This window comes from Macaca thibetana, chromosome 2, assembly GCF_024542745.1.
Source record: "Macaca thibetana thibetana isolate TM-01 chromosome 2, ASM2454274v1, whole genome shotgun sequence".
In the NCBI taxonomy this organism is placed as follows: domain Eukaryota; kingdom Metazoa; phylum Chordata; class Mammalia; order Primates; family Cercopithecidae; genus Macaca; species Macaca thibetana.
In genome coordinates, this window is record NC_065579.1 from 148,172,552 (window position 1) to 148,198,272 (window position 25,721).

A 25,721-nucleotide genomic window follows, 5' to 3' on the forward strand; every position below is an offset into this window, starting at 1 on the left:
TTGTGTTGGTCTACATTCGAAGCCATCCTGGGCCTACTGCAGCCTGTGGGCCACAGGTTGGACAAGTTTGATTCACACTGTTCTAGGAAAGCTAGACTTAGAAAAGCCACCTTTTTTTGGATGCTGAAATAACTATAATACAGAAAGATAGTCTAAAAATAGAAAACTATACCCTGTAGAGGTGCCAAAACTCTAGGACAAGCATTGGTAAATCTCTGGTAGTGTCTCGAAGGAACAAACATGACTGGGTAGGGCTCGCCATGGGGTGCAGGACGGGGATCAGCCTAGGATAGCACAGCAGGAGTGCACAGAATCAGCATGAAGGCCAGGATTTCAGCTCTGAGGGCGTTTCAAACAAATCTCATACCCATTCCTGCTTTAGAAAACAAAGAGATACCTCTTCTCATGGTGAAGAGTCAGAAGCAAATACTTAAGGGAGAAGAACTTGGGGTATTTGAATTAAGTCAAGAATCGACATTAACTACTGATATCTGCACTGTTTAGAGCTTTGGATTAGTGTGGAAAAGGAGTAATAAAAAGATATTTTAAATATATAATATGAGTTATGTTGTACATTATATACAACATATGTAGAATATATAAGAGATGAAACAAGAAATATTAGAACTAATGAGTTAAGTTGATTGCTTTTGTGAGACTGTGGCAGGAAGATTGCTTGAGGTGAGGAGTTCGAGACTAGCCTGGGCAACATAGTGAGACCCCTTCTTTACAAAAATAAAAAACAGAAAAATTAGCTGGGCATGGTGGCTCATGCCTGTAGTCCCAGCTACTTGAGAGGCTGAGGCAGAAGGATTGCTTGGACCTGGGAGGTCAAGGCTGTAGTGAGCCAAGACCATGCATGCCATGGCACTCCAGCTTGGTCAACAGAGTGAGACCCTGTCTCTTAAAATATGTGTGTGTGTGTGTGTATGCTTATGTGTATACAGGTATATATACATGTGTATGTGTGTATATATATGTGTGTGATGTGTATAATATACATATATACACATACTCACATGTATAATGGAAAATTGTAAGAAAAAAGGAAAATAACTTGAAATAAATTCAACCAGGAATATACAGGATATATAAGGAAAGAATATAAAGGCATAATAACAAATTTACTATGATTTTAGAGAGGATGTCTCAATATTGTTAAGACAGTATCTTAAAAATTATTTGTAAATTTTATATAAGTCCAGTAAGATCTCCATGAGACTTTTTTTTTGTTTTTGGAGATTGGCTGATTATTTTAAAATTTGTATTGAAAAATACATATGTGAAAATAGCTAAGCAACCTTTGAGAAAGTATAGAGGGTGACCTTTCTCAGTATTTAAAAATGTTATACTGTTGCAGGACTAAACACATCAATAAAACAGGAGAACAGGTGGTTTCAAAGTGCCAGTTCATCGATTTGGCATATCAAAAACTCCAGGAGGAGCTTTTTAGCTGTACACGTTCTGGGGTCCCACTCCTGATTCCATAGTTTCTGGCAGGTCCTGGGATTTGTATAGGTGAACACGATTCCCATTATGATGTGAGCTGTATTTGAGAGCCTCTAATCTAAGATGCCTTTTGCAACAAGAACAAGAAACAAGGACACATGAACTGTTAGTTGAGCTGACAAGATTCTTAGGATAAATAGTTTAAGGTTTGGAAGAAAAGCTTTTCTGGGGGATGGGGAGGAAGTATCTTTAGGATGTGAGGATATGTGCCATTGTGGCGACGTGGTCACCACTGGGACAGGTTTGGGAATTGTAACCAACATCACAGGGTGTGGGAGGATAAGGTAATGTAGTAACAAAAACGACTATTCTGGGTTACAGAATTTTAGGAGACTGTGGTACACTGGCATCATAGAAAGGGCTGTGTGTGTTGACATTGGCTAAGCCTCTCTGTGCACTGACTGTCTCCTCCAGTCATCTCCCTTTCCTGCATGGTAACATCCCATGTCCCTGGATCAGTAGGGGGACATTTCTTGACAGTGGTAGATGGGGTAAGTTTCCAGATGTGACCCTTGACCTCAGGTTGTTGGTTTGTCTTCGGGGATCTCATCCAGTTATGATGAAAGCCCTGGCTGGGCTGACCCCTGCATCTTATAAACATAGAGCTGCACAGGGTGACCTTCAGGATCTGGCATCTTTAGACAAGGTGAACACTATGCGGTAAATCCCACCTAGAAGATACAGGGATGACGTGGAATTACAACACCCGAATCCTGCCTCACCTTCCAAAGGAATGGGTAAACACTGTAATATAGACAGTTGGCAGTGGTGAGCGTAAACCATATTTGTTGTAAAGACATGTAAGATATTCACTGTCGTGAAACCACTGCCCTGTGAACCAAATGAGAGTGGAACCACACCAGTCTGTTGAGGTGAGTGTACCAAGCTCACTGACTTGAAGCCTTCTTCCCATCCAAGGGCCAAGTAAAGTAGGTCCCATGGAGTGGGAAAGGGTTCTAGGAGGTGCCACCGAGGAGAGGTGAGCCTCCTGCCTTACGTCATGGCAGGCATTACCACATGAGGGCCAGTTTCCCCATTCTCTCCTCTGTGGACTTTTCCCCAGGTTTCTTCTTTTCAGAACTCTGCTTTTTGCACGTTCTTGGTAATATAAAATAGGAAGAGTATAAACTATGACTGGCATACAAAATATTTAAGTTACTAATTTATCTTTTCTACTTCTTGATTTTTAAAGCACTGTTAGTATGGCTCACGTGTAGTTATATATAATTTACCATTAAAGGTAAAATTCACCTAACATCTTCACCCTGATTATTTCTTCTTAGTGAAGCACAACTGGGAGACGATGACAAAAGCGATTCAGAACCACATCAGCTCTCTAAACTGGGGCTACAGGTTGTCTCTGAGGGAAAAGGCTGTGGCCTATGTCAATTCCTATGGAGAATTTGTTGAACATCATAAAATAAAGGTACTGTTTATTTTTTATTTAAAAAATTTTTTTTAAATTATGCTTTAAGTTCTAGGGTACATGTGCACAACATGCAGATTTGTTACATATGTATACATATGCCATGTTGGTGTGCTGCACCCATTAACTTGTCATTTATATTAGGTATATCTCCTAATGCTATCCCTCCCCCCTTCCCCCATCCCATGACAGGCCCCAGTGTGTGATGTTCCTCACCCTGTGTCCAAGTGTTCTCATGGTTCAATTCTCACCTATGAGTGAGAATATGCAGTGTTTGGTTTTTTGTCCTTGCAATAGTTTGCTGAGAATGATGGTTTCCAGCTTCGTCCATGTCCCTGCAAAGGACATGAACTCATCCTTTTTTTATGGCTGCATAGTATTCCATAGTGTATATGTGCCACATTTTCTTAATCCAGTCTATCATTGATGGACATTTGGGTTGGTTCCAAGTCTTTGCTGTCGTGAGTAGGACTGCAATAAACATACATGTGCATGTGTCTTTATAGTAACATGATTTATAATCCTTTGGGTATATACCCAGTAATGGGATCGCTGGGTCAAATGGTATTTCTAGTTCTAGATCAAATAAAGATATTGCTTGAGTTTCTTGTCTTGTTCATCTCCTTTCTTTACAGTTTGTAGTTGCCTTGAACTAAAATTTCATGTTGCATGTTAAGGAGTGTAACAGGCGTGCACACACACACACATGGCCATGCATGTGTGTGTGTGTTTCTCCCCCATTGTTTGTTGATTCTACATGTTTGGTTAACTTGAAGAAATTGTGTTTTAAAGAACTCTTAATTTAAAATTATTTGCCTTTGATTTTATTGCCGTCTTAAAAGAGAACATGTTTAAACTAAGCAGTTCAAAGTTTAAAAGACTAAAAAGATCAAAATTTTATTAGTGGAATCCTGCCTAAAAATGAAACCTTAACTAGAACTCCAATATTATATTATTCATAAAAGCATTGATAAAAGTAGCATTAGAATTAGTGTATTTTATACTTTTATCTTTGTAATATGTATATATTATTAGATTAATACATATGGAAAATGAGATCATTTTGAGGAACACAAACAGTTTACACTGGAATTATGACAGACAATCAGATATTGTCCTCATCTAGTTTATTTTTGTACTTTGTTAGCACAGTGTGAGATAATCTTCACAAGATTTTAGATCATTTTGTATTCAGTTGTTATCTCAGAAACGTGTGAGGTATGGTCCATTTAAAGCTACCCTTCAGTGCTTATTTTCAGCATTTTATTTAAATTTTTTAATTTAACAGGAAATTGGGAGCATAACATAGTAAATATCAAAATATTCAATTCCTAGGTTTAACGATTGTTATCATTTGCCGTATAATCTATATTTTGGATGATGTGTTTTAGTCAGTTAAAAATAATAATAAGATAAAGCCAGCCTTTAAAACCTTATATGGGCCAATTTGAATTATGTTATTTACATGAAACACAGCAGAAATGCATGTTTTATTTCTCAAATTGCCTGGCACAGATGGTTGAATAAGCCCCAACCAAGCCTGCCTATTGTGTGGCTCCTTGTTTACTGATGCTAACACATCCCCAGTCTGCAGACAAGAAACTCCAGAGTCTCCCTTTCACCCCAGAGCCTGTACTTCCTTGTCTGTTTCAGAGCCCTTCTAAGCAAGGCTCTTTTTCCAGGCTCTGTTCTCCATCCTACTCAAGGTGCCAACACACTTCTTTAAATACCTTCATTAGTATTTGAATGTTTTTGTGTTTTTTGGTGTTTTTTTTTGTTTGTTTGTTTGTTTTTTGAGACAGTCTTGCTCTGTTACCCAGGATGGAGTACAGTGGTGTGATCTTCACTGCAACCTCCGGCTCCCAGGTTCAAGTAATTCTCCCACCGCAGCCTCCCAAATATTTGGGATTGCAGGCGCATACCACCATGCCCAGCTAATTTTTGTATTTTTTAAGTAGAGATGGGGGGGTGTCACCATGTTGGCCAGGCTGGTCTCGAACTCTTGACCTTGTGATCTGCCCACCTCGGCCTCCGAAAGTATTTGAATTTTTTTAAATGAAAATGTTTTGGCCGGGCGCGGTGGCTCAAGCCTGTAATCCCAGCACTTTGGGAGGCCGAGATGGGTGGATCACGAGGTCAGGAGATCGAGACCATCCTGGCTAACACGGTGAAACCCCGTCTCTACTAAAAAATACAAAAAACTAGCCGGGCGAGGTGGCGGGGGCCTGTAGTCCCAGTTACTCGGGAGGCTGAGGCGGGAGAATGGCGTGAACCCGGGAGGCGGAGCTTGCTGTGAGCTGAGATCCGGCCACTGCACTCCAGCCTGGGCGACAGAGCGAGACTCCGTCTCAAAAAAAAAAAAAAAAAAAAAAAAGAAAATGTTTTTATGAATTATTTGTATAATTAAAAATTGTGAGCAACCTTTGTTGGTTCCCCATAGCCTAAGCTGTTAGGATGACATAAGGGCCCTCGCACTTGGCTCTGGTCTGTTTCATGTCACTTCTGACACGACTCTGCTCTCCAGTCTTCAAACACCAATTCCTTTTGGGCCCATGTGCTTTTGTGTGCATTATTCTGTCTTCCAGGTCTCCATTCCTCTCCTATCATTTCACTTTTCTTATCTCTGCTTGAAAATCTCTACTCCTTCTTTAATACATCCTTGATTGGCTTTCTAGTCCACTCCCCTACCCTCACCATGGGGCTTTGGTTAATATTTCATAAAGACTTCCATTTTCTGTGCTTGTGCTTATCACATTACATTATTACTTTTTCACATGTCTGCTGTTCCTGTTGAATGAGAAGTTCCATGAGGGTAGTAACTATTTTGTCCAGGGTGTCTGGTATTCTGTAGTGTTTGCTGAGTAAGTGAAGTTTACTTCTCTTTTTTCAAGGCAACCAATAAAAAAGGACAGGAGACTTATTATACTGCTGCACAGTTTGTCATAGCAACGGGTGAAAGGCCACGATATTTAGGAATCCAAGGAGATAAAGAATACTGTATTACTAGGTAAGGTTAAATAGACCATTTTAACTTTACTGTTAATAAATTGAATTATGTTGACATGTTTCCAGTTTATTTACTTCCTGTCTTATTCCACAAAAGACTTCAATTAACAAATGAAAATATATACAGTGCAAGAAGCTAAATAGCTAAAAGTAATGAAACAGAGAATATAAGGTCAGGTAAATAAGGCCAGTGGCAAAATTTATGTACAAAAATATGCCATATGTGTCTTGGTGATTGCTACAAGTAGCCTGAGAATTTCGTTCTAAACTTCTTACAGGCCAAAACAAAGAAGTAAATACAGTTAGCTCTAGGGTTTAGTGTTCTTATGATAAAAATGAACCAGCTGGGGAGGAGCAGTACCACTCTTCTTAACACTTAGATTTCATGGGAATTTTCCTTAGTGGTCAAACAGGACATGTATGCAATGACTTGCAAACTTTTTTGAGCCGACTCACGCTAAGAAATACATTTTTTTGTTCAGGTAAATAAACACATACCCCTTCACATAGCATATACATACACCTCTGAAACAAACAGGTTTTTTTTTTTATTACATATAATATAGTCTGATATTTTCTATAGTCTGATATTTTCTATACTATTTTATTTTATTTTTAAAAATCTTGCTTGTGGTCTGATTTTGAAAAAACTGAAGTATACTTCTTGTATACTTTCACAGCAGACTTTCCACAGCAGACTCAGTGACAAATTTCAAAAGGCTGTTGCTTCATTCAAGCACTAAATTATAATTCAGTCATCACAAGACCATTATACATTGAAACATGAATAACTCATTTCATTCTTACTGCCTAGGTATTCTTCTTTTAATTTTTATTTTTCAGTGATGACCTTTTTTCTCTGCCTTACTGCCCTGGCAAAACATTAGTGGTGGGTGCCTCTTATGTCGCCCTGGAGTGTGCAGGGTTTCTGGCTGGCTTTGGCCTAGATGTCACAGTTATGGTACGCTCAATCCTTCTCCGTGGCTTCGACCAAGAAATGGCAGAAAAAGTGGGTTCCTACATGGAACAGCATGGTGTGAAGTTCCTACGGAAATTCATACCTGTGATGGTAAGGCAGCATGGCATTTGCAATTTCTTTTCTCTAACTTTTCACTTTATCCCACCTTATTTCATTTCATTACATAAATTAGTCTGTATTCAAATAATGTTAAAACAGTGTTTCCACTCCCTAGTCTACAGAGCCAACCTCATTTGCCCCCTCGTATCCTCTTCTGATATAGGAGGTGTGCTTGCTCTTCTCAGAGGCTGAGTTCCCTCATCTCCCACTTTGTTTCACCTTTTCAAGGATGTTCCATCTTCAGTTAGTAGTTTTCTTTTTCCTTATTCTTATCACTGTTTCTCATCTTGAACAATTAAGCCTTCTCTTACCCTTCCTGCCTTTCTGGCTGGGTCCCTATTTTTCTTTCTCCTTTACAAAAAAACAACAATTCTGCATGCTACTTCTAATTTCTTGCCTCCATTTCACACTTACCTGACTGTCAGCTGCTTCCATCTCCATCACTTCTTTGAAACTGATTGTCAGGCTTTTAGCAAACTTCCTGTCATCAAATCCAGTGGTCATGTCTCTGTCCTTATCTTATTGGGCCTCTTGGCAGCATGCTCTGAAATTGGCCTTTCATTTGAAGCACCTTCCTTTCTGGCTTCTGTGGTCCCAGTCTATAATATTTTCCCATCTACATCTACTCAACCTACAGACTCCAGCACCCATTTGTTTTCCTCCCGGCCCCTCTTCACTTCTGTGCACTTGTATTACCCGGATGATCTTCTCTAGGCCCATAGTTTTAAACATCTAAATGCTAATGATTCTCATATTTATATCTCCTATTTAAGAGTCTCTCCTGAATCCCACACTCATTTATACTCCTGCCTACTGGAAATTGCTACTTGAATCTCTCATAAGCATTTCAAATTTAACAAGACAAAAATGAAACTAGATTTTTTACCTAAATATATTACAGGCGCGGTGGCTCACGCCTGTAATCCCAGCACTTTGGGAGGCCGAGACAGGCGGATCACAAGGTCAGGAGATCGAGACCATCCTGGCTAACACGGTGAAACCCCGTCTCCACTAAAATACAAAAATTTAGCCAGGCGTGGTAGCGGGCACCTGTAGTCCCAGCTACTTGAGAGGCTGAGGCAAGAGAATGGCGTGAACCCGGGAGGCGGAGCTTGCAGTGAGCGGAGATCGCGCCGCTGCACTCCACCCTGGGCGACAGAGCGAGACCCCGTCTCAAAAAAAAAAAAAAAAAACAAAAAAGATATATTATCCTGCTAATCTTTCTGGCCCACCTCAGTACTCAGTAAATTAACACAGTGTATTAAGCCAGTATCTAGGAATACCCCTTAATTTCTCTTTTTTTGCTCCCTCCAATCTCAACTAATTCATTAATTCATTTCTACCTCCAAAATGTATCTGTGACAGTCCACTTTTCTCTATTTCTGCCTTGTCCAGAAACCTTAACTATACTAACACCTATTATATGTACCACCAGCAAACACACAAATGTGCACAAACATACCAGTGTACACCCTTTTGTGCATTTCTTTTTTGTCATATTTAGATAGCATCATTATACTCTTCATTCTTACTAGATTGAACAGTTGGAGAAAGGTTCACCTGGAAAGCTGAAAGTATTGGCTAAATCCACGGAAGGAACAGAAACAATTGAAGGAGTCTATAACACAGTGAGTTTTTATTTTATCATTACTAAGTTATTGAACATACTCCTAAATTAACAGAAATGAAACTTATGGGAAGATTATACCAGGATTAACTTTTTTTTAACATTTTTAAATTCTTTGTAAGAGCATTATCAGAGAAGATAATTTGGCTGCTGACATTTGAATTTTCGGTAATACATGAGGAATATCATGGTAAAATATATGTGTATGTGACTGTACGTAAAATTTGGAAGCACATATATCCAGATGTTATTTGTGCTTACTTTTGGAGAATTAGATATTTTATACGTTTCTTAATTTGAATATTTTTGCAATAAATGTTGAATATATTTTTTAATGAAAAACAACAACAAAGCTATTTTTCTTTCTCAAAAACAAACAGTACAAAATCTCCAAACAATGGGAAATAACCCATGGAATACTTTGGAGGCCAACAATTCTTTTGTAATTAGTTTATAGTTTTGACAGAAACTATACATTTATGTTTTTATATACTTTTATGTAGATATTTTTTCAGTTAAAAAAATACAACCTAGAGAGCATCAACAAAGCCAGAAAACATGTAGCAAAACCAAAATCCAAAAATCAACCCTATTGAGATTTTGATTAGGATTGGATTGGATATATAGGAAAATTTGGAAACACTTCTTTGCAATATTCAGTCTTCCCACCCATGAACATGGTATATCTATCCATTAATTTAGATCTTCTTTAATGATTCCCAGCAAAGTTAATACATTTCTCCTTAGGGTTCAAGAATATCTGTTAGATTTATTACTAGGTACTTATGTAATTTATATGTAGTTACAAATGGTGTTTTTATGAAAATGTCGCTATCTTTAACTGTTTCTAGTGTATAAAAATGCTGCTTATTTTTGTGCTTTGATTCAGTATTCAGTAATCTTGCTAAACTCTTACTGAAAAATTTATCCTTAGATTATTTCAGATTTCCTATGTACACATTTGTTTATTTGTGAATAATAAGTTTATTTCTTCCTTTTTACTGGTTTTCTCTTTTTTTCTTGTATAAATGCATTAGTTAGGACCTCCAGTACAGTCCTTACAAGAAATGGCAATAGCAAGCAGTCTTGTCTTATTTTCAACATCAAAAGAAAAGATGTTTCACTAAAAACCAATGTTTTCTGTAGGGTTTTGTTATATGCTATTAATCAAGTTAAGGAACTCCTTTTCTGTTTTTTGTTTCCTAAGTGTCTTTTTTGTTTATGTTGTTTTGTATATTTTAAAAGGAATGGATGTTCAGTTATAACAGTGTTTCTTTTGCAGCTGTGGATGATGAATTTTTTCCTTAATCTGTTAATTTGTTGAATTGCATTGATTTTCTAATATTCAACCAACTTTGTATCCTTTGTATAAACCCAACTTGGTAATGTTGGACTTCGTTATTTAGAATTTATAAATTTATATTTATGAATCATATTGGCTTGTAATTTTCCTTTTATATATTAAAGATTTTAATTTTAGGTTTGAGTATCAAGGTATTCCTGCTCATGAAAGAAGTTTGGAGTATGTTTCCTCATTTCCTGTTATCTGACAAAGTTCTTGTAACATTAGAATTGGTTCCTTGTATGTTTGATAGAATTCACTGATGCAACTGTCTACCCATACAATTTTCTGTGGAGATATATTTGACCACTGATTAATTTCTTTAATAGTCAAAGGACTTTTAAGTCTTTTTATTTTTTCCTTGATTTACTTTTGATTAGTTATATTTTTTCCAGAAATTAGTCCATTTCATCTGAGTTTTCAAATATATTGGTATGAAGTTGTCCATAATATCTAACTGTAAATTGGTTATTTTTGTAATGAGGTATAATGTTCATGTAGTGAAATGCACAGATCCTAAGTGTACAGTTCAGTCAGTTTTGACAGATGTCCACATTCCATGTAATCCACACTTCTTTAGGTAACAGAACATTTCTGTGATTCCAGAAAGCACTCTGTGCTTCATCGACCCCCAAGCAACCACTATTCTGATTCTGTCACCATAGACTCATTTTGTTTGGTTTGCCTCTAAATGTCATATAAGTGGAGTTGTACAGTATATATTCCTTGTATCTGGCTTCTTTTATTCAGATTGATGTTTTTAGGAGTCATCCGTGTTGTGTGCATCAGTAGTTCTTTTTATTGTATAGATTTTATTAATGTAGCAGTTTATTCATTTTCCTGTGGATAGATAACCAGGCTCTTTGCAGTTTGGACTATTGTGATTAAAACTGCTGTGAAGATTCTTTGTGGAAAGCTTTTTATGGGGAGATATGTAGAAAGAGATGGTTTCACTCTGTCACCGAGGCTGGAGTGCAGTGGTGAGATCAAGGCTCACTGCAGCCTCCAACTCCTTGGCTCAAATGATCCTCCCACCTCAGCTTCCCTAGTTGCTAGGACCACAGGCACATGCCACCATGCCTGGCTAATTTTTTTTTTTTTCTTTTTTGAGACCGAGTTTCGCTCTGTCGCCCAGGCTGGAGTGCAGTGGCACAATCTCCACTCACTGCAAGCTCCACCGCCTCCTGGGTTAGCGCTATTCTACTGCCTCAGCCTCCCTAGAAGCTGGGACTATAGGCACCCACCACCACGCTCGGCTAATTTTTTTGTATTTTCAGTAGAGACGTGGTTTCACCATGTTCGCCAGGATGGTCTCGATCTCCTGACCTCGTGAACCACCCGCCTCGGCCTCCCAAAGTGCTGGGATTATAGGTGTGAGCCACCGTGCCCAGCCTTTTTTTTTTTTTTTTTTTTTTTTTTTTTTTTAACGGATGGGGTCTCACTATATCGTCCAGGCTGATCTTGAACTCCTAGCCTTAAGCAATCCTCCTGTCTTGGCTTCTCAACATGCTGGGATTATAGGCATCAGCCACTGCTCCCAGCCAACATATATTTCAGTTTATCTTTGACAAATGCCTAGGAGTGAAATTGCTTGATCATGGGATGGTTTTTGCTTTTTAAGAAACTGCCAGTTTCCAAATGATTATGCCATTTTGTATTTCCATCACCTCTATGTGAAGGCCTGGTTGTTCCAGACCCTTAGGACTTTTAGGGTGTCTGACTTTCCCATTCTAGCCATTCTAGTGGATGTGTAGAGGTATCTTATGGCTTTAATTTGCATCTCCCTGATGACTAATGATGTAGAGCAATTTTTATGTGTTTATTGGCCATTCATGTATCTTTTCTTTGAAGTGTTGGTTCAGGTCTTCAGCCTTTTCTTGTTGGATCGTTTGAATTTTTATTGAATTGCAGGGCTTCTATATATCTTGGGCATATTCCTTTTTCAGATATATGTATTTTGAATATTTTCTTCACATCTGTGACTTGCCTATGTATTTTTTAGTAGTATCTTTGGGTTAACAGTTTTAAATTTTTATGAAGTTCAATTTTATTAGTATTTTACTTTATGGTTCATGCTCTCTGTGTGCTGTAAGAAATCTTTACTAACCCAAAGGTCATGAAAGTATCCCGTTGTTTCCTTCCTGAAGCTTTATAGTTTTAGCTTTTATGTTTTAAGTCCGTAATCTACCTTGAATTAATTTTTTTAGTAAACAAATGAATTCTCACTCATTTTTATTAGATTTTAAGCTGCTTTTGGTTTTGGAGGCTTTTGAAAAGAAAACTGAATTAGGTCCATTTCACTGTCCATTAATTCCTTTTCCTGAAAGTTGTGTGATGCTGGCAGATCATCTCGAAGCTCTGCAATAACATCTGTCTTGATTTTGCATTCTGTAGCTTGTTTTTGAACATGTCTTCTAGTTGAAGATTTGGGTAGAGAATATACTGCTGTTCTTGCCATTTCCAAAGTAGTCTTTGGAAAAGCCATATCTGTCCCTTTATTATTTTTGGTCCCAAAAGGAGTATTCAAAATTGTTGTATTAAATGACTTGGACATTCCATTAGATAAGGAGCACACATCACATTGAACCATGCCAACATATGTTAATTCAGACTCTTCCACATTCCTATTAATTATTCCTAGTGCATCTGCATCTATGTCAAATCCAACATGCAACGTGGCTCCTAACATTGCAGTTCCAAGACTAAGCACTCCACAGCCACATCCTAGATCTGCAGCCACTTTATTTTCTACCTCATCACATGTGTTATGGGTTGTATAGAGCATACGTGCTTCACTGTGCAGTTCTTTTTTTTCTGTATGGATATCCAGTACCATTTATTGAAAAGACTTCCTGTTGCAGGAAGTCAGGGACCCTGAAAGGAAGGACCGACTGAAGCCATGACAGAAGAACATAAATTGTGAAGATTTCATGTACATTTATTAGTTCCCCAAATTAATACTTTTATAATTTTTTACACCTGTCTTTACTGTAATCTCTGAACATAAATTGTGAAGATTTCATGGACACTTATCACTTCCCCAATGAATATCCTTGTGATTTCCTATGCCTGTATTTAATCTCTTAATTCCCTCGTCTTCTTTGTAAGTTGAGGAGGATGAATAGCGCCTCAGGACCCTGTAATTGTATCAACTGCACAAATTGTTTGTAGAGCATGTGTGTTTGAACAGTATTAAATCTGGGCATCTTAAAAAAAGAACAGGATAACAGCGATGTTCAGGGAACAAGAGAGGTAACTTTGAACCGGCTGCCGGTGAGCCGGACGGAACAGAGCTATATTTCTCCTCTTTCATAAGCAAATAGGAGAAATATCGCTGAATTCTTTTTCTCAGCAAGGAACATCCCTGAGAGAGAGAATGCGCCCTGAAGTTAGGTCTGTGGACGTCCCCTTTCTAAGGCATCCTGTCTTTTATAGTCGAAGCTGAAGGGATGAAATAAGCCCCGGTCTCCTATAGTGCTCCCAGGCTTATTAGGATGAGAAAATTCCCACCTAATAAATTGTGGTCAGACCAGTTATCTGCTCTCAAACCCTGTTTCCTGATAAGATGTTGTCAATGACAATGCCTGCTGAAACTTCATTAGCAATTTTAATTTCACCTCATCCAGTGGTCCTGTGATCTCACCCTGCCTCCATTTGCTTTGTGATATTTTATTACCTTGTGAAGTATGTGATTTCTGTGACCCACACCCTATTCGTGCACTCCCTCCCCTTTTGAAAATCGCTAATAAAAACTTGGTGGTTTTACGGCTCAGGGAACATCACGGATCCTGCCGACATGTGATGTCTCCCCTGGACACCCAGCTTTAAATTTCTCTCTCTTGTGCTCTTTTCCCTTTATTTATCAACCCAGCCAAGACACTTAGGAAATAGAAAAGAACCCATGTTAAACGTCGGGAGTGGGTTCTCCCGATAACTTCCCTTTCTCTATTGAATTGCTTTGGAATCTTCAATGAAAGACCATTTAACTGTGGGCCTATTTCTGTACTCTTCATTCTGTCCCATAGACCATTTGTCCTTTCCCCAGTACCACATTGTTTTGATTACCGAATCTCTGTGGTAAGTCTTAGATCAGGTAGAGTGAGTCCTCTAATTTTGTTTAGATTCTTTGCATTTCTATATAACTTTTAAAGACAGCTTTTTAATTTCTAGAAACAAAAGTCTGCTGGGATTTTGGCTGGAATTGTCTTTTTTCCATAGTCAGTTTGGAAGAGCTGACATTTTAACAATGTTGATTTTTCCAACATACGAACCTTATAAGTTTTTCCATTTATTTGTGTATTCCTTAATTCCTCTAAGCAGTGTTTTATCATTGGACTCTAGAGGTCTTTCACATATTTTGCTAAACATACTTCATGTTTTTAAAGGTAACAAATGGCATTTTTAAGTGGTTGGTTGGTAGTATATAAAAATACAGTTTTTTTTTTTAAATATTGACCTTGTAGCTTGTTAGGATTCATATCTACAAATAAAAACAATTTTGTTTCTTCCTTTCCAGTCTGCATGCTTTTAATCTTTTTTTTTTTTTTTTTTTTTTTTTTTTTTTTTTTTTTGACTTGTTTCACTGGCTAAGACCTCCAATACAGTGTTGATTAGAAATTGTGAGAATGGGCATGCCTGTCTGGTTCCTGGTGTTAGTGGTGAAACATTGAGTCTTGTATCATTGCCAGGATGTGACCTGTAAGTTTACTACACATGCCTTTTATCTGGTGACGGAAATTTTCTTTTCTTTTATTCTGAAGATTTTAATTATGAAAGAGTGTTTAATTTTGTGAAATGCTTTATTGCATCTGTTGAGATGATTGAATTGTTTTCTCTTTATTCTGTTAATATGATGAATTACATTGATGGATTTTTGTATGTTAAACCAGATTTGCTTTCTGGGGACAAACTTACTTGGTCACAATTATCCTTTTTATATATTGCTATATTTGATTTGCTAACATTTCATTAAGGATTTTACATCTATATTCATGAGGAGTGTTGCCTTGTGAATTTCTTTTCTTTTAATGCCCTTGTCTGATTTTGGTGTCAGCTGTTTATACTGGCCTCATAAAAAAGGAGTTGAGAAGTGCTACCTTTTCCTCTTTCTTTCCTGGAAGAGTTTTTATACCATTAGCATTATTTCTTACTGAAGTATTCCATAGACTTTCCTAGAGAAGCTATCTGGGTCTAGAATTAATTTATGAGAAGTTTACAAATTGAGAATTCAGTTTCTTTAACGGTATAGGGCATATTAGTTTGCCAGGGCTGCCATAGCAAAATACCGCAAACTGGGTGGCTTAACCAACATTTATTTTCTCACAGTTCTGGAAGAGTACCACAGACCGGGGGTCCTAAACAATAGAAATGTATTTCTCACAGTTCTAGAGGCTGAAAGTCTAAGATCAAGGTGTTGACAAGATTGGTTTCTTCTGAGGCCCGTCTCCTAGGCTTGTACATGACTGTCTTCTCCTTGTGTCCTCACATGGTCGTCCTTTGGTCTGTGTTGCCCATGTCCTCCTCTTCTTATAAGCACACCAGTCATACTGGATTAAGGCACACCCATATGACCTATTTTACCTTAATTACCTCTGTAAAGGCTCTGTCTCCAAATATAGTCACCCTCGGAGGTACTTGCAGATAGGATTTCAGCATATGAATTTTGAAGGTACATAATGTAGTCTGTAGGCTTTTCAGACTTGTGTAAGTTTGGTAAGTTGTGTCTTTTAAGGACTCTATTTTACCTTAAGCTGTCAGATTTATTGGCGTCGATTGTTTGTAATATTCTATTATTACCCTTTTAATGTCTGAAGGATCTATAGTGATGTTCCTTCTTTCATTCCTGATATGGATAATTTGTATTTTTGATTTCTCTCCAAATGCAGGTTTTGTTAGCTATTGGTCGTGACTCCTGTACAAGGAAAATGGGCTTGGAGAAGATTGGTGTCAAAATTAATGAGAAGTAAGTATATTGGGATCATTGCGCTGTAGCTGCACAAAGCAACAGGTTTCTGCAGGTCACCTCTAAGAAATTCTCATTTAATTACTGAGATATATCTTAATTTATCTTATAAGTTCAGTACCAGCTCTTTATAATCAATTTCTTCGTCAATCAGTAACTCTTATTGCATGCCTTTAAAAGCTCATATATTGGACGATGACTTTAAGAAATAATTGCAGAGATATATTCACCTAATGTCTGTGATTTAGAACGCATCTTTATGTCCTTGGTCAGGCAAAGAGATAAATTCCAAAGCTCTAAGTAAGTCTGTGGAGGCAGTCTGCAGATATCCTAGGCGTCCGGGAAATGCCCGTGGTTTCACCAGAGATATTTTCTTTTGGAGCTACAGAAACCCTTGTTACGTTAAGTCATTGACCTTATAGATAATTGATATCCAGAGGTGCATGAGTTTTAAGAGAGGTCTTTTCTCTATGTATTTAGTCTTTTGGCTAATAGTGTTAGTCACCTAGAAGTGTAGAGTGAGTTGTAATATATTTTTTTCCCATTTCAAAAACTAATAGGAGTGGAAAAATACCTGTAAATGATGTGGAACAGACCAGTGTGCCATATGTCTATGCTGTTGGGGATGTTTCGGAGGGTAAGCCAGAGCTCACTCCTGTCGCCATACAGTCAGGCAAGCTGCTAGCTCGGAGACTTTTTGGGGCCTCTTTAGAAAAGGTAAGTTTCTGCTGTTTTTGAGATAATATCTTGATCAAGGTCATGATTTTTAAAACTAATACAAGTAAAACTTGTGTGCTTGTTTTCCCAGTGAAGGGTTCCTCAGAGATATAATTTGCAGTAGACTTACTATTTACTAATGGATTAAAATAAATATTTTTGAGTGTCCACTGTGTGCAAGATATTGTGCTGGGTGATACACAAAGCACTGGCCATGGTCAGCCCCAGGGGCTTATCATGATCATGAGTCAGGCAGGCACAGACTGAACAGAAGACAGAGTATGGTTGTGTGCCAGAGTGCTGTCTGCAGGTTGCTCTAGGGACACTGAAGGGATTGTTTAATTCTAGCTGCAGGGAGGGGGAAAACCTTCATAAGTGAACTGTTGCGCTGTAATAGCATAGGAGCTCTTGGCATGAGTCAGGATTCTGGTCCTGGCTTCAGTGCCCACTTGGCCTGTAAATATGGTCAGGTTGTTTAACTTCTGAGGACCTTAGTTTCATCATCTGCAAAGCCAAGGATGTGAATCAGATGATTTCTACAGAGGATTTCCACTTTTCATATTTTTAAATCAAATATTTGGAATGAGCTTTATAGGATGAGTAATTCAAAACTGAGGAAGCAAAGGACTTTTCAGGTGGGCAGATAGCTTGGCTAAAAACACAGAGACCTGTAGTGCTTGGCTTGTGCTAAGGACTATGAGTAGTGTCCCAGGAGCTTTCAGCTGGGGAAGTACTGCTCAGCTCCATCAGGAGCTCTGTCTGTGGCCATGTGGTAGAGTTGGTGGGAGACGGATGACTGGGGAAGGGCCCTGCTGCATTAGTGGGTGAGGTCAGGAATGCTGAGTGTACCATCTCATGCAAAGAAAAATTGTCCCAAACACAGTGCAATAGAACATTTTGGAATGTGTGTAGGCAGAGTAGCTGGTGATAGGGAAGTACAATTGGAAAGGAGGTCAGAAAACTAATTTAGTGCCAGATCATCAAAAATCTTTGCGACAAAGAAGAATTGGTAGGGCCTTCTCTAGGCAGTAGGGATCTGTTGAGACCTTTATGTCCCCCAACTTTTATTTAGAAAGATGTCAAAAGACAGAAAGACTACTAAAACAATCGCCTATATTGAACCTTTCACCCAGATTCCCCAGTTATTCACATCTTGCTGTTTTTGTTCTGTCTCTCCTTTTCTGAATATGTGTATGTGTAGTTAATATTCCTTTTTTCTTTTGCTGAGCTCTTTTGCTGCCACTTTTTGAAATGGCAGACATCAATGACATTTGTCCCTAACTACTTCAGCATATACCTCCTAAGTACAAAGATGTTTACCTCCGTAAATACAGTTCCATTGCCATATCTGAGAAGTTCAATAAAAGTACTATAATACTCATTTCCTCAGTTGTTCCTTAAGAGTGTGTGTGTGTTTTGGTTCGCACAGTACATGTGGCTCTTATGACGCTTAAGTCTCTTAGTCTGATACAGTCTCCCTGCCTTTATTTGTTTTTTATTTTTTATGACTCTGACTTTTTTCCTTTTATTTTTAGTTGACACATAATGATTGTACATATTTATGGGATACAGAGTGATATTTTGATACACAGATACAATGTGTAATGATCAAATCAGGGTAGTTAGCATATCTATTACCTCAAACATTTGTCATTTATTTGTGTGGGAACATTCTGTTATATCCTCTTTTAACTTTTTGGAAATATGCAATGAATTCTTGTGAATTATGTTCACTCTACAGTGTTGTAAAGCAGTAGGACTTAACTCCTTCTGTTTAGCTGTAATTTTGTGTCTGTTAACCAACCTCTCCAGCTTTTTTAACTCCCACATGTGAGTGACAACATGCAGTATTTGTCTTTCTGTGCCCAGCTTATTTCATTAATATAATGTCTTCCAGGCTCATTCATGTTGCTGTGAAGGATCGGATTTTATTCTGTATTGCTGAATAGTATTTCATTGTGTTTATATAGTACGTTTTATTTATCCATTCATCCATTATGGATGCTTAGATTGAGTCCATATTTTTCCTGTTTTGAATAGTGCTGCAGTAAACATGGGTGTGCAGATATCTTTTTGATACACTGATTCTTTCCTTTGGATAAATATTAGTACTGGGATTGCTGGATCCTATGGGGGTTCTATTTTTAGTATTTTGAAGACCCTCCATACTGTGTTCCATAGTGGCTGTGCTAGTTTCCATTCTCACTAACAGTGTGTAAGAGTTCACCTTTTTCTACATCCTCACCAGCCTTTGTTATTTTTTGTCTTTTTGATAGTAGCCATTCTAATCAGGATATGGTATCTCATTGTGGCTTTGATTTGCATTTTCCTGATGATTAGTGATACTGAGCATTTTTTCATATACTTGTTGCCCATATGTATGTCTTACGAAAAACATCTATTCAGATCCTTTGCCCATTTTTAAATCAGATTCTTTTTTTTGCTCTGAGTTGTTTGAGTTCCTTGTATAGGGATATTAGTACCTTCTCAGATGGATAGTTTACAAATACTTTCTCCCGTTTTACAGGTTGTCTATTTACTCTGTTGATTGTTTCCTTTACTGATTACAGAAGCTTCTTAGTTTGATACAGTCTCATTTGTCTGTTTTCATTTTGTTGCCTGTGTTTTTGAGGTCTTAGCTATAAAATCTTTGCCTAGACCAGTGTCCAGAAGGATTTCTCCTGTTTTCCTCTAGTAGTTTTATAATTTGGGGCCTTATATTTACGTCTTTAATTCATTTTGAATTGATTTTTCCACGTGGTGAGATACAGAGGTCCAGTTTCATTCTTCTACATATACTGTTTTCCCACTACTATTTACTAAAGATGGTGTCCTTTCTCCAGTGTATGTTCTTGGTGCCTTTGTCAAAAATTAGTTAGCTGCAAATACATGGTTTTATTTCTGAGTTCACTGTTCTGTTCCATAGTCTATGTGTCTGTTTTCTTATTACTATCATGCTGTTTTGGGTACTATAACTTGTAGTATATTTTGAAATTGGGTAGTGTAATGCCTCCAGCTTGATTCTTTTTGTTCAGTATTACTTTGGCTTTTTGGCATCTTTTGTGGTTTCATGAAAATTTTAAGATTTTTTTTCTACTACTGTGAAGATTGTCATTGGTATTTTGATAGAGATTGGATCAAATCTGTAGATTGCTTTGAGTAGTATGGTCATTTTAACAATGTTAATCCAATCCATGAACATGGGATATCTTTCTATATTTTTGTATCTTCTTCAGTTTCTTTCACCAGTGTTTTGCAGTTTTCATTGTAGAGTGGTTTCACCTACTTGATTCAATTTATTCCTAAATATTTTATTTTATTTTTGTAGCTATTGTAAATAGAATTGCTTTATTGATTTCTTTTTCAGTTTGTTGTTGGTGTATAGAAACACTACTGATTTTTGTATGTTGATTTTTGTATCCTGCAACTTCACTGAATTCATTTATCAGTTCTAAGAGTTTTTGGTGGAATCTTTAGGTTTTTCTACATATGAGATCATATTGTCTGCAAAGAGGGACAATTTCACTTCCTGTTTTCCCAGTTTGGATGCCCGTTCTTTCTTTCTCATACTGACTGCTCTGGCTAGGACTTCTAGTACTGTGTTGAATAAGACTGGTGACAGTGGGCATCCTTGTCTTATTCCAGTTCTTAACTCTGACTTTTTGATGAATCCAGGTTACTTTTCTTGTAGAATGTCCCACATTCTGAATTTCTCCAATTGTTTTTGCATGAGTGTGTTCAGATGAAGAGGTTTGGGCATGGATTCTTCATGAGGAATGCTATGTGCTGCTTTGCTTCATCCCCCAGGTATCTGCCAAGGCCTTGCATGGAGACCTTGTGGGTGGGTGTATTTGGTGCATGAGGCTGGCCACTGGGGAGGGGACTCTGCTGGCATTAATGGATGGGGCCCAGGAATGCTAAATGTGCAAGGAATTATCTCAACTGCAAATAACATTTTGGGGTATATGTCGGCAGAGCAGTTGCCTAATGCTGTAAGGAGTTGATCATGGTGACTGTGGGGAGGAGAGATTAGAATATGGAGCAATATGTGTAGAGTATAAAGTAAGAGATGAAAGGCACAAGATGGAAAGAAGCCTAGGAAAAGGGCAGCATGAGTCAAGTCCAGGTGGAGGAGATGGTCTAAGATGTGGAGAAGGTTTTTAGGAGAAAGGGGCAAAGTTGAGCCATTTCCTGTTTATTTTTCTTAATTGATATGAAACAGGAAACAAAGGCATCTGTTAAGAATGAGGCCTCCCATGTAAGCTATGGAATCTGGGGTCAGTTACCAGTCAATAAATGGATTGGCAACATGTGAGTGCCTCAGAGAAGTCAGAAAATACCCAGGCAGTTCACATAGTTATGTGATTTTCTCAGCCATGTTGGGAAAAGAAAATAAATGCTTGGCTTACCCATGGTTTGCAGGTAGGCAAACATGAAGTGGCATGAGAGCATAAGAATCTAGGCTAATTGGAGAACTTACCTGTGTTGTATGCAAATCCTCTCATTGATTCGGGAGATACCTGGTGGTGTTTTGGTTTTCTTTGGGGTAACAAACAGTAGAAGCTCACTCAAACTAGGCAAACTGAGGGAGGTTACTGTAAGAATCCTGGGATTAATAGGTAGAATCTCAGAGGAACCTCGAAAGAGAACTATACTAGGGCTGGGCCTGCCTGCATTTGGAGGTGAGGTCCCAGCTGCTCTGGGGCCCAGCATACAGTGGGGGGTTTGTAGAGATGTGCTCTTCCTTGGCCTAACTTGGCGACAACTCTGCAGGTCCATTTCTTCCCATTCCTCTACCACCTGGAAAATTTTCTTTGACTCTAGTTAATTTTCCTACAAAAGAAAGAATTGGATTGACTCAGCCCACCTTTTTCTGCCATTTCGTAGATTTCTGCCCCAGCTTGTGTTGGCTCTTGTGAGATCAGATGGCTGTCCCTAGTCTGATCACTTGTGGCCACTGGCAGGGGTTGGGGAACATACAGTGCTGTGGATGGTGGTGTCCTTTGAAGGGACTGTGACTGGGCAGGCACTTTCCACCTTTTCTCTGCCACCTACACACAGCTTTCTGTCCATGCACACGGTCTCATGGTTCACCCACCAAAGTATTCCAGGTCCTCTCCACACAGCCAGAGAGACCCTCTCTTCTCCCAAGTTGGGGCCTCTCCTAGGCAGGAGTGCCACATTGTAATGTCCGTTCTTCTCTGACTCAGTCTGATAAAGGCTCTGGAGATAGTTCTTTCTTAACCCCTGGACTACAGAGATGACCTATGGTCATCCTTGTCCCTGCTGTATATTAGCACCCCCCTCCAGACACACTCACACGCGTACCATCCCGCTTTGATGGTCAGGAACACTCAGTCCAGCACCGTTGAGCTGCATACTTGCCTCGCCTCTCAGTGGCATAAGGAATATGAAATGGCAAAGGGGTGGTCTCAGCTTCCAGTGAAGTAGCATAATTCAAGGTTGCTTGGAAGAAGTGCTCCAGGAGAGCAGAGCCCAGAATCATGGGCATGGAAAGAAAACATTTTGGAGAGTGTCTTTAGGGGCAGATGGGTGGCACTACCTCCACCTCCTCCTGGTTTTTAGACCTCTGAGTCTGTGCTCCAGGAGAGCCGGTCCCGTTTGTTGGTGGCTGGCCAGTGTGTGGTCTCTTCCCCTGAGTCAGGGGCCCATCCCAGGTCTCTGTTAAGGTACCTTAGAATTTTCCTGAAGCTGTTGATGTTTTAAGAATCAGTTACACTGAACTGGACTCATTTATTTTCTTTATATAAATATATGTAATATAGATTTTTGCTGTAAAGTTTCACAAAATAAAACAATGTAATTTGTTTGTCTTTCAGTGTGATTATATTAATGTTCCGACTACGGTGTTTACTCCTCTGGAGTATGGTTGCTGCGGATTAGCTGAAGAAAAAGCTATTGAAGTATATAAAAAAGAGAATCTAGAAGTAAGATTGTGTTTTATTACTTCCTTAAAAACAATCTCTTTTAATCAACAATTTTTCTTTGCGGTCACTTTTTATTTCAGCAATTTGCAAGTTACTGTGATCGTTATATTGTAGGAAATCATATTCCTATTTTAGGAAAATTAGCAATTAATTTAAACCCTGTCTGTCTAGCAAACAAGAATAATATGGTTGGGAAAGAGGAGAGTGTAATCTGTAAGTCAGGACACTTGAATTACAAGTAACAAAAATCTATTTGAGCAAACTTATACAAGGAAGCTCAAAGTTATTTTAAGATCTTTTGGGAATGCAGGAGTAGGAATGGCTATGGGTGGTAAGGTGGGAAGTTCCAGGGTTGTCTGCCTGTGGGCTCTTCAGATTTCCAAAAGGATGCCCTCTACACACCTTTATTGCTACCTCTCCTTTACACCCTAACCCTGTCCAATTATAGTCTTAAAAATATTTTCTTACATTGTTTCTTGCTGGGAAGTTTGATTGACTTTTTTCTGCCCACTCTTCCAACACAGGCGGGAGAGAGAGAGTTAAAAAGAATTGGAGGGTTATTAATACTTGATATTTCAAGTAAAAGAGAATTGAAATCATAGTCCTTTTCCTTGAAGGCAGTTTAGTTGTATGATTTATTATTGGGAATTTATTTAAATGATAGCACTGATATTCCCTAGTTAAATGGCCTAAGGATTTAAGAAACTCCTATTTAAATTTCTGGTGCTGGGGAAATGTGTAATTAAAACCTTATGTTACTTTAGATGGTTATTTTTGAAATTTACATTTTAGGGAACATTTTATCAGAGTTTTTTAATTAACTCTTTATATAATAATAAGCTATCCTTTTTGCATTGGTCTTGGAAAATCGATGATAATAATTATGGATTTAACATTTAGTTTTAAAAGTTTCTGAAATTAATGAAAAATTAAGGTAGAAAGATGTCAGGCACATGACAGGAAGGATGTAGAAGGCTGTGTCCCAGACAAAGGAATATCTTTATAGGAAACAAGTTCCCCAAGTTTTTGGGATTACTTTAAGGTCTTTTCACCAAGGTTTGCTGCAGATCAACTCACCTGTTTTATTTATTTATTTGTTGCTTTTTGACAGGACTTAAAATATGATGTTAATATTTTTTTAAAGTTCCCAATATAGAGAAACACAAACACATTGTACAGCTGTACAAAATATTTTCTTTCTTTATATCCTTATTCTATAAGCTTTTTTCTTTTTCTTTTTTTTTTTTTTTACTTCTTGTTTATAAAAAATGAAAACACAAACACACACATTAGCCTAGGCCTACACAGGGTCAGAAACATCAATGTCACTGTCTTCTCCCACCACATCCTGTCCCAGGGCAGTAACACACGTGGAGCTGTTACCTCCTATGATGACAATGCCTTCTTCTGGATACCTCCTGAAGGACCTGCCTGAGGCAGTTTCACAGTTAATTTATGAGTTGAAGGAGTACTTTCTAAAATAATAGTAGAATGTGTGGTATAATAAATACATAAATCAGTATCATAGTCATTTCACATTTATTATCTTTATCAAGTATTATGTACTGTACATGATTATATATGCTAGACTGTTGGAGATTGGCAGTGCGGTATCAGCATCACCACAAATAGTGAGTAATGTGCTGCACTATGATGTTGCAATGGCTATAATGTCACTAAGTGGCAGGAATTTTTCAGCTCCATTTTAATGTTATGGGACCACAGTCATATATGCTGTCCATCGTAGACCAGCATTGTTTTGCAACACATGCTGTGCATGACTGGAGATGGGAGGAAGTGTGAGTGCATTTAGGTCTGTGGTCCATTTTGAGTTAGTGTTTGTCAATGTGCAAGCTAAGGGTGCAGCTTCATCCTTTGCTTGTTGCTTTCAAGTTGTCTGTCAATAGCTTTTACATAGTAAAGGAAACACTGGTAACTGTGGTAGCTAAGAGTATATAACTGTATTGGGAATATGGGGATGGGAAGGGCAGGAAGGAGCTAGAGTGAGTGCTAGGGGCCAGGGAAGAGAGCTCATCTTGCTCTTGCATAGAGCCAAATCAATAAATAAAGCCTAAAATAGGAAAGTCAGGCAGTAGCAATATAAGCATGTTATTTAGAAACATAGAGGTAAATACCCAAATGATTAAATAAAAGAGGTTGAACATGGTGGCCTCTAGGTTCATTGAAATAGGTGGGATCAGAGATCACTGTTTTCCACAGCAGAGCTTTGAAAATTATGTCTGTAATTGTGCATAAGTTGATAAAAAGACTTCAAGAATAATGAGGGGAGCCCTAATTAAATATGAAACTTTACCACATGGCTACAGTGCTTACAGTTGTGCAGCAGTGGCGCACAGATGGACAGCAAGATCAGTAGAACAGAATGTGAAACCCAGAAATGGATTCAAATGCTCGTAAGAATTAGTATGTGATAAGGTCATATTTTAAATCCATAGTAAAAACACAGGCCATCCATTAAAGGGTGCCAGAATAAGTGGGTAGCTATTAAGGAAAAATATAAAGTTGGAAGTTGGATCCACATTTCACATCCACTTTGAACCAGAAGGGTAAGAAATTTAAATACAGTAAAATCTTCAAAGTGCTAGAAGGAAAAACCACATTTGACAAAACCAGTGAAAGAATGCAAGGAGATGGGGGGAAGTGTGAGTGTTCACCTCCTTGCTTCATAGCAGAAGTGATAGAACACATCAGAAATAGTAGCTTACTGTTTTAAAAATCATGTTTAAAACCTGGTAAGAGAAATCAGGAGGCAGAGCTTGCAGTGAGCCAAGTTCGTGCCATTGCACTCCAGCCTGGGCGAAAGAGTGAAACTCTGTCTCACAAAAAACAACAACAACAACAACAACAACAACAAAAAACCTGGTAAGAGTTTGTACCATCTCTTTTTAACCTTAGAGGTGTGTTTTTAGGAAAGTATATTCTAAGATAAAGAAACATTTCTGTTTTTAGTAGCTGCAGAGATTAAAAAGTTTGTATTAAAATAGGTAGAAGTGGTGGGAGGTGGTGACTCACACCTGTAATCCTCGCGTTTTGGGAGGCTGAGGCAGGTGGGTCACTTGAGCTCAGGAGTTTGAGACAAGCCTGG

General features: G+C 38.2%; 2 protein-coding genes across 6 annotated transcripts in view; one reads left to right on the forward strand and one right to left on the reverse strand.

The window, feature by feature from the left end:
* Positions 1-25,721, forward strand: part of TXNRD3 (thioredoxin reductase 3) — an 80,667-nt gene that overhangs the window by 23,655 nt on the left and 31,291 nt on the right. For all 5 annotated transcript variants that reach the window (XM_050781700.1, XM_050781698.1, XM_050781697.1 and 2 more), the window contains 7 exons: positions 2,793-2,935; positions 5,827-5,942; positions 6,785-7,010; positions 8,555-8,647; positions 15,874-15,950; positions 16,511-16,667; positions 22,508-22,615. In XM_050781700.1, the coding sequence (XP_050637657.1) occupies positions 2,793-2,935; positions 5,827-5,942; positions 6,785-7,010; positions 8,555-8,647; positions 15,874-15,950; positions 16,511-16,667; positions 22,508-22,615 (920 nt within the window). The remainder of the gene's footprint in view (positions 1-2,792; positions 2,936-5,826; positions 5,943-6,784; positions 7,011-8,554; positions 8,648-15,873; positions 15,951-16,510; positions 16,668-22,507; positions 22,616-25,721) is intronic.
* On the reverse strand, positions 12,231-12,773 carry LOC126947769 (rRNA N6-adenosine-methyltransferase METTL5-like). Its single transcript, XM_050778777.1, has one exon. It carries the CDS (start codon positions 12,771-12,773, stop codon positions 12,231-12,233), a length of 543 nt encoding a protein of 180 aa, XP_050634734.1.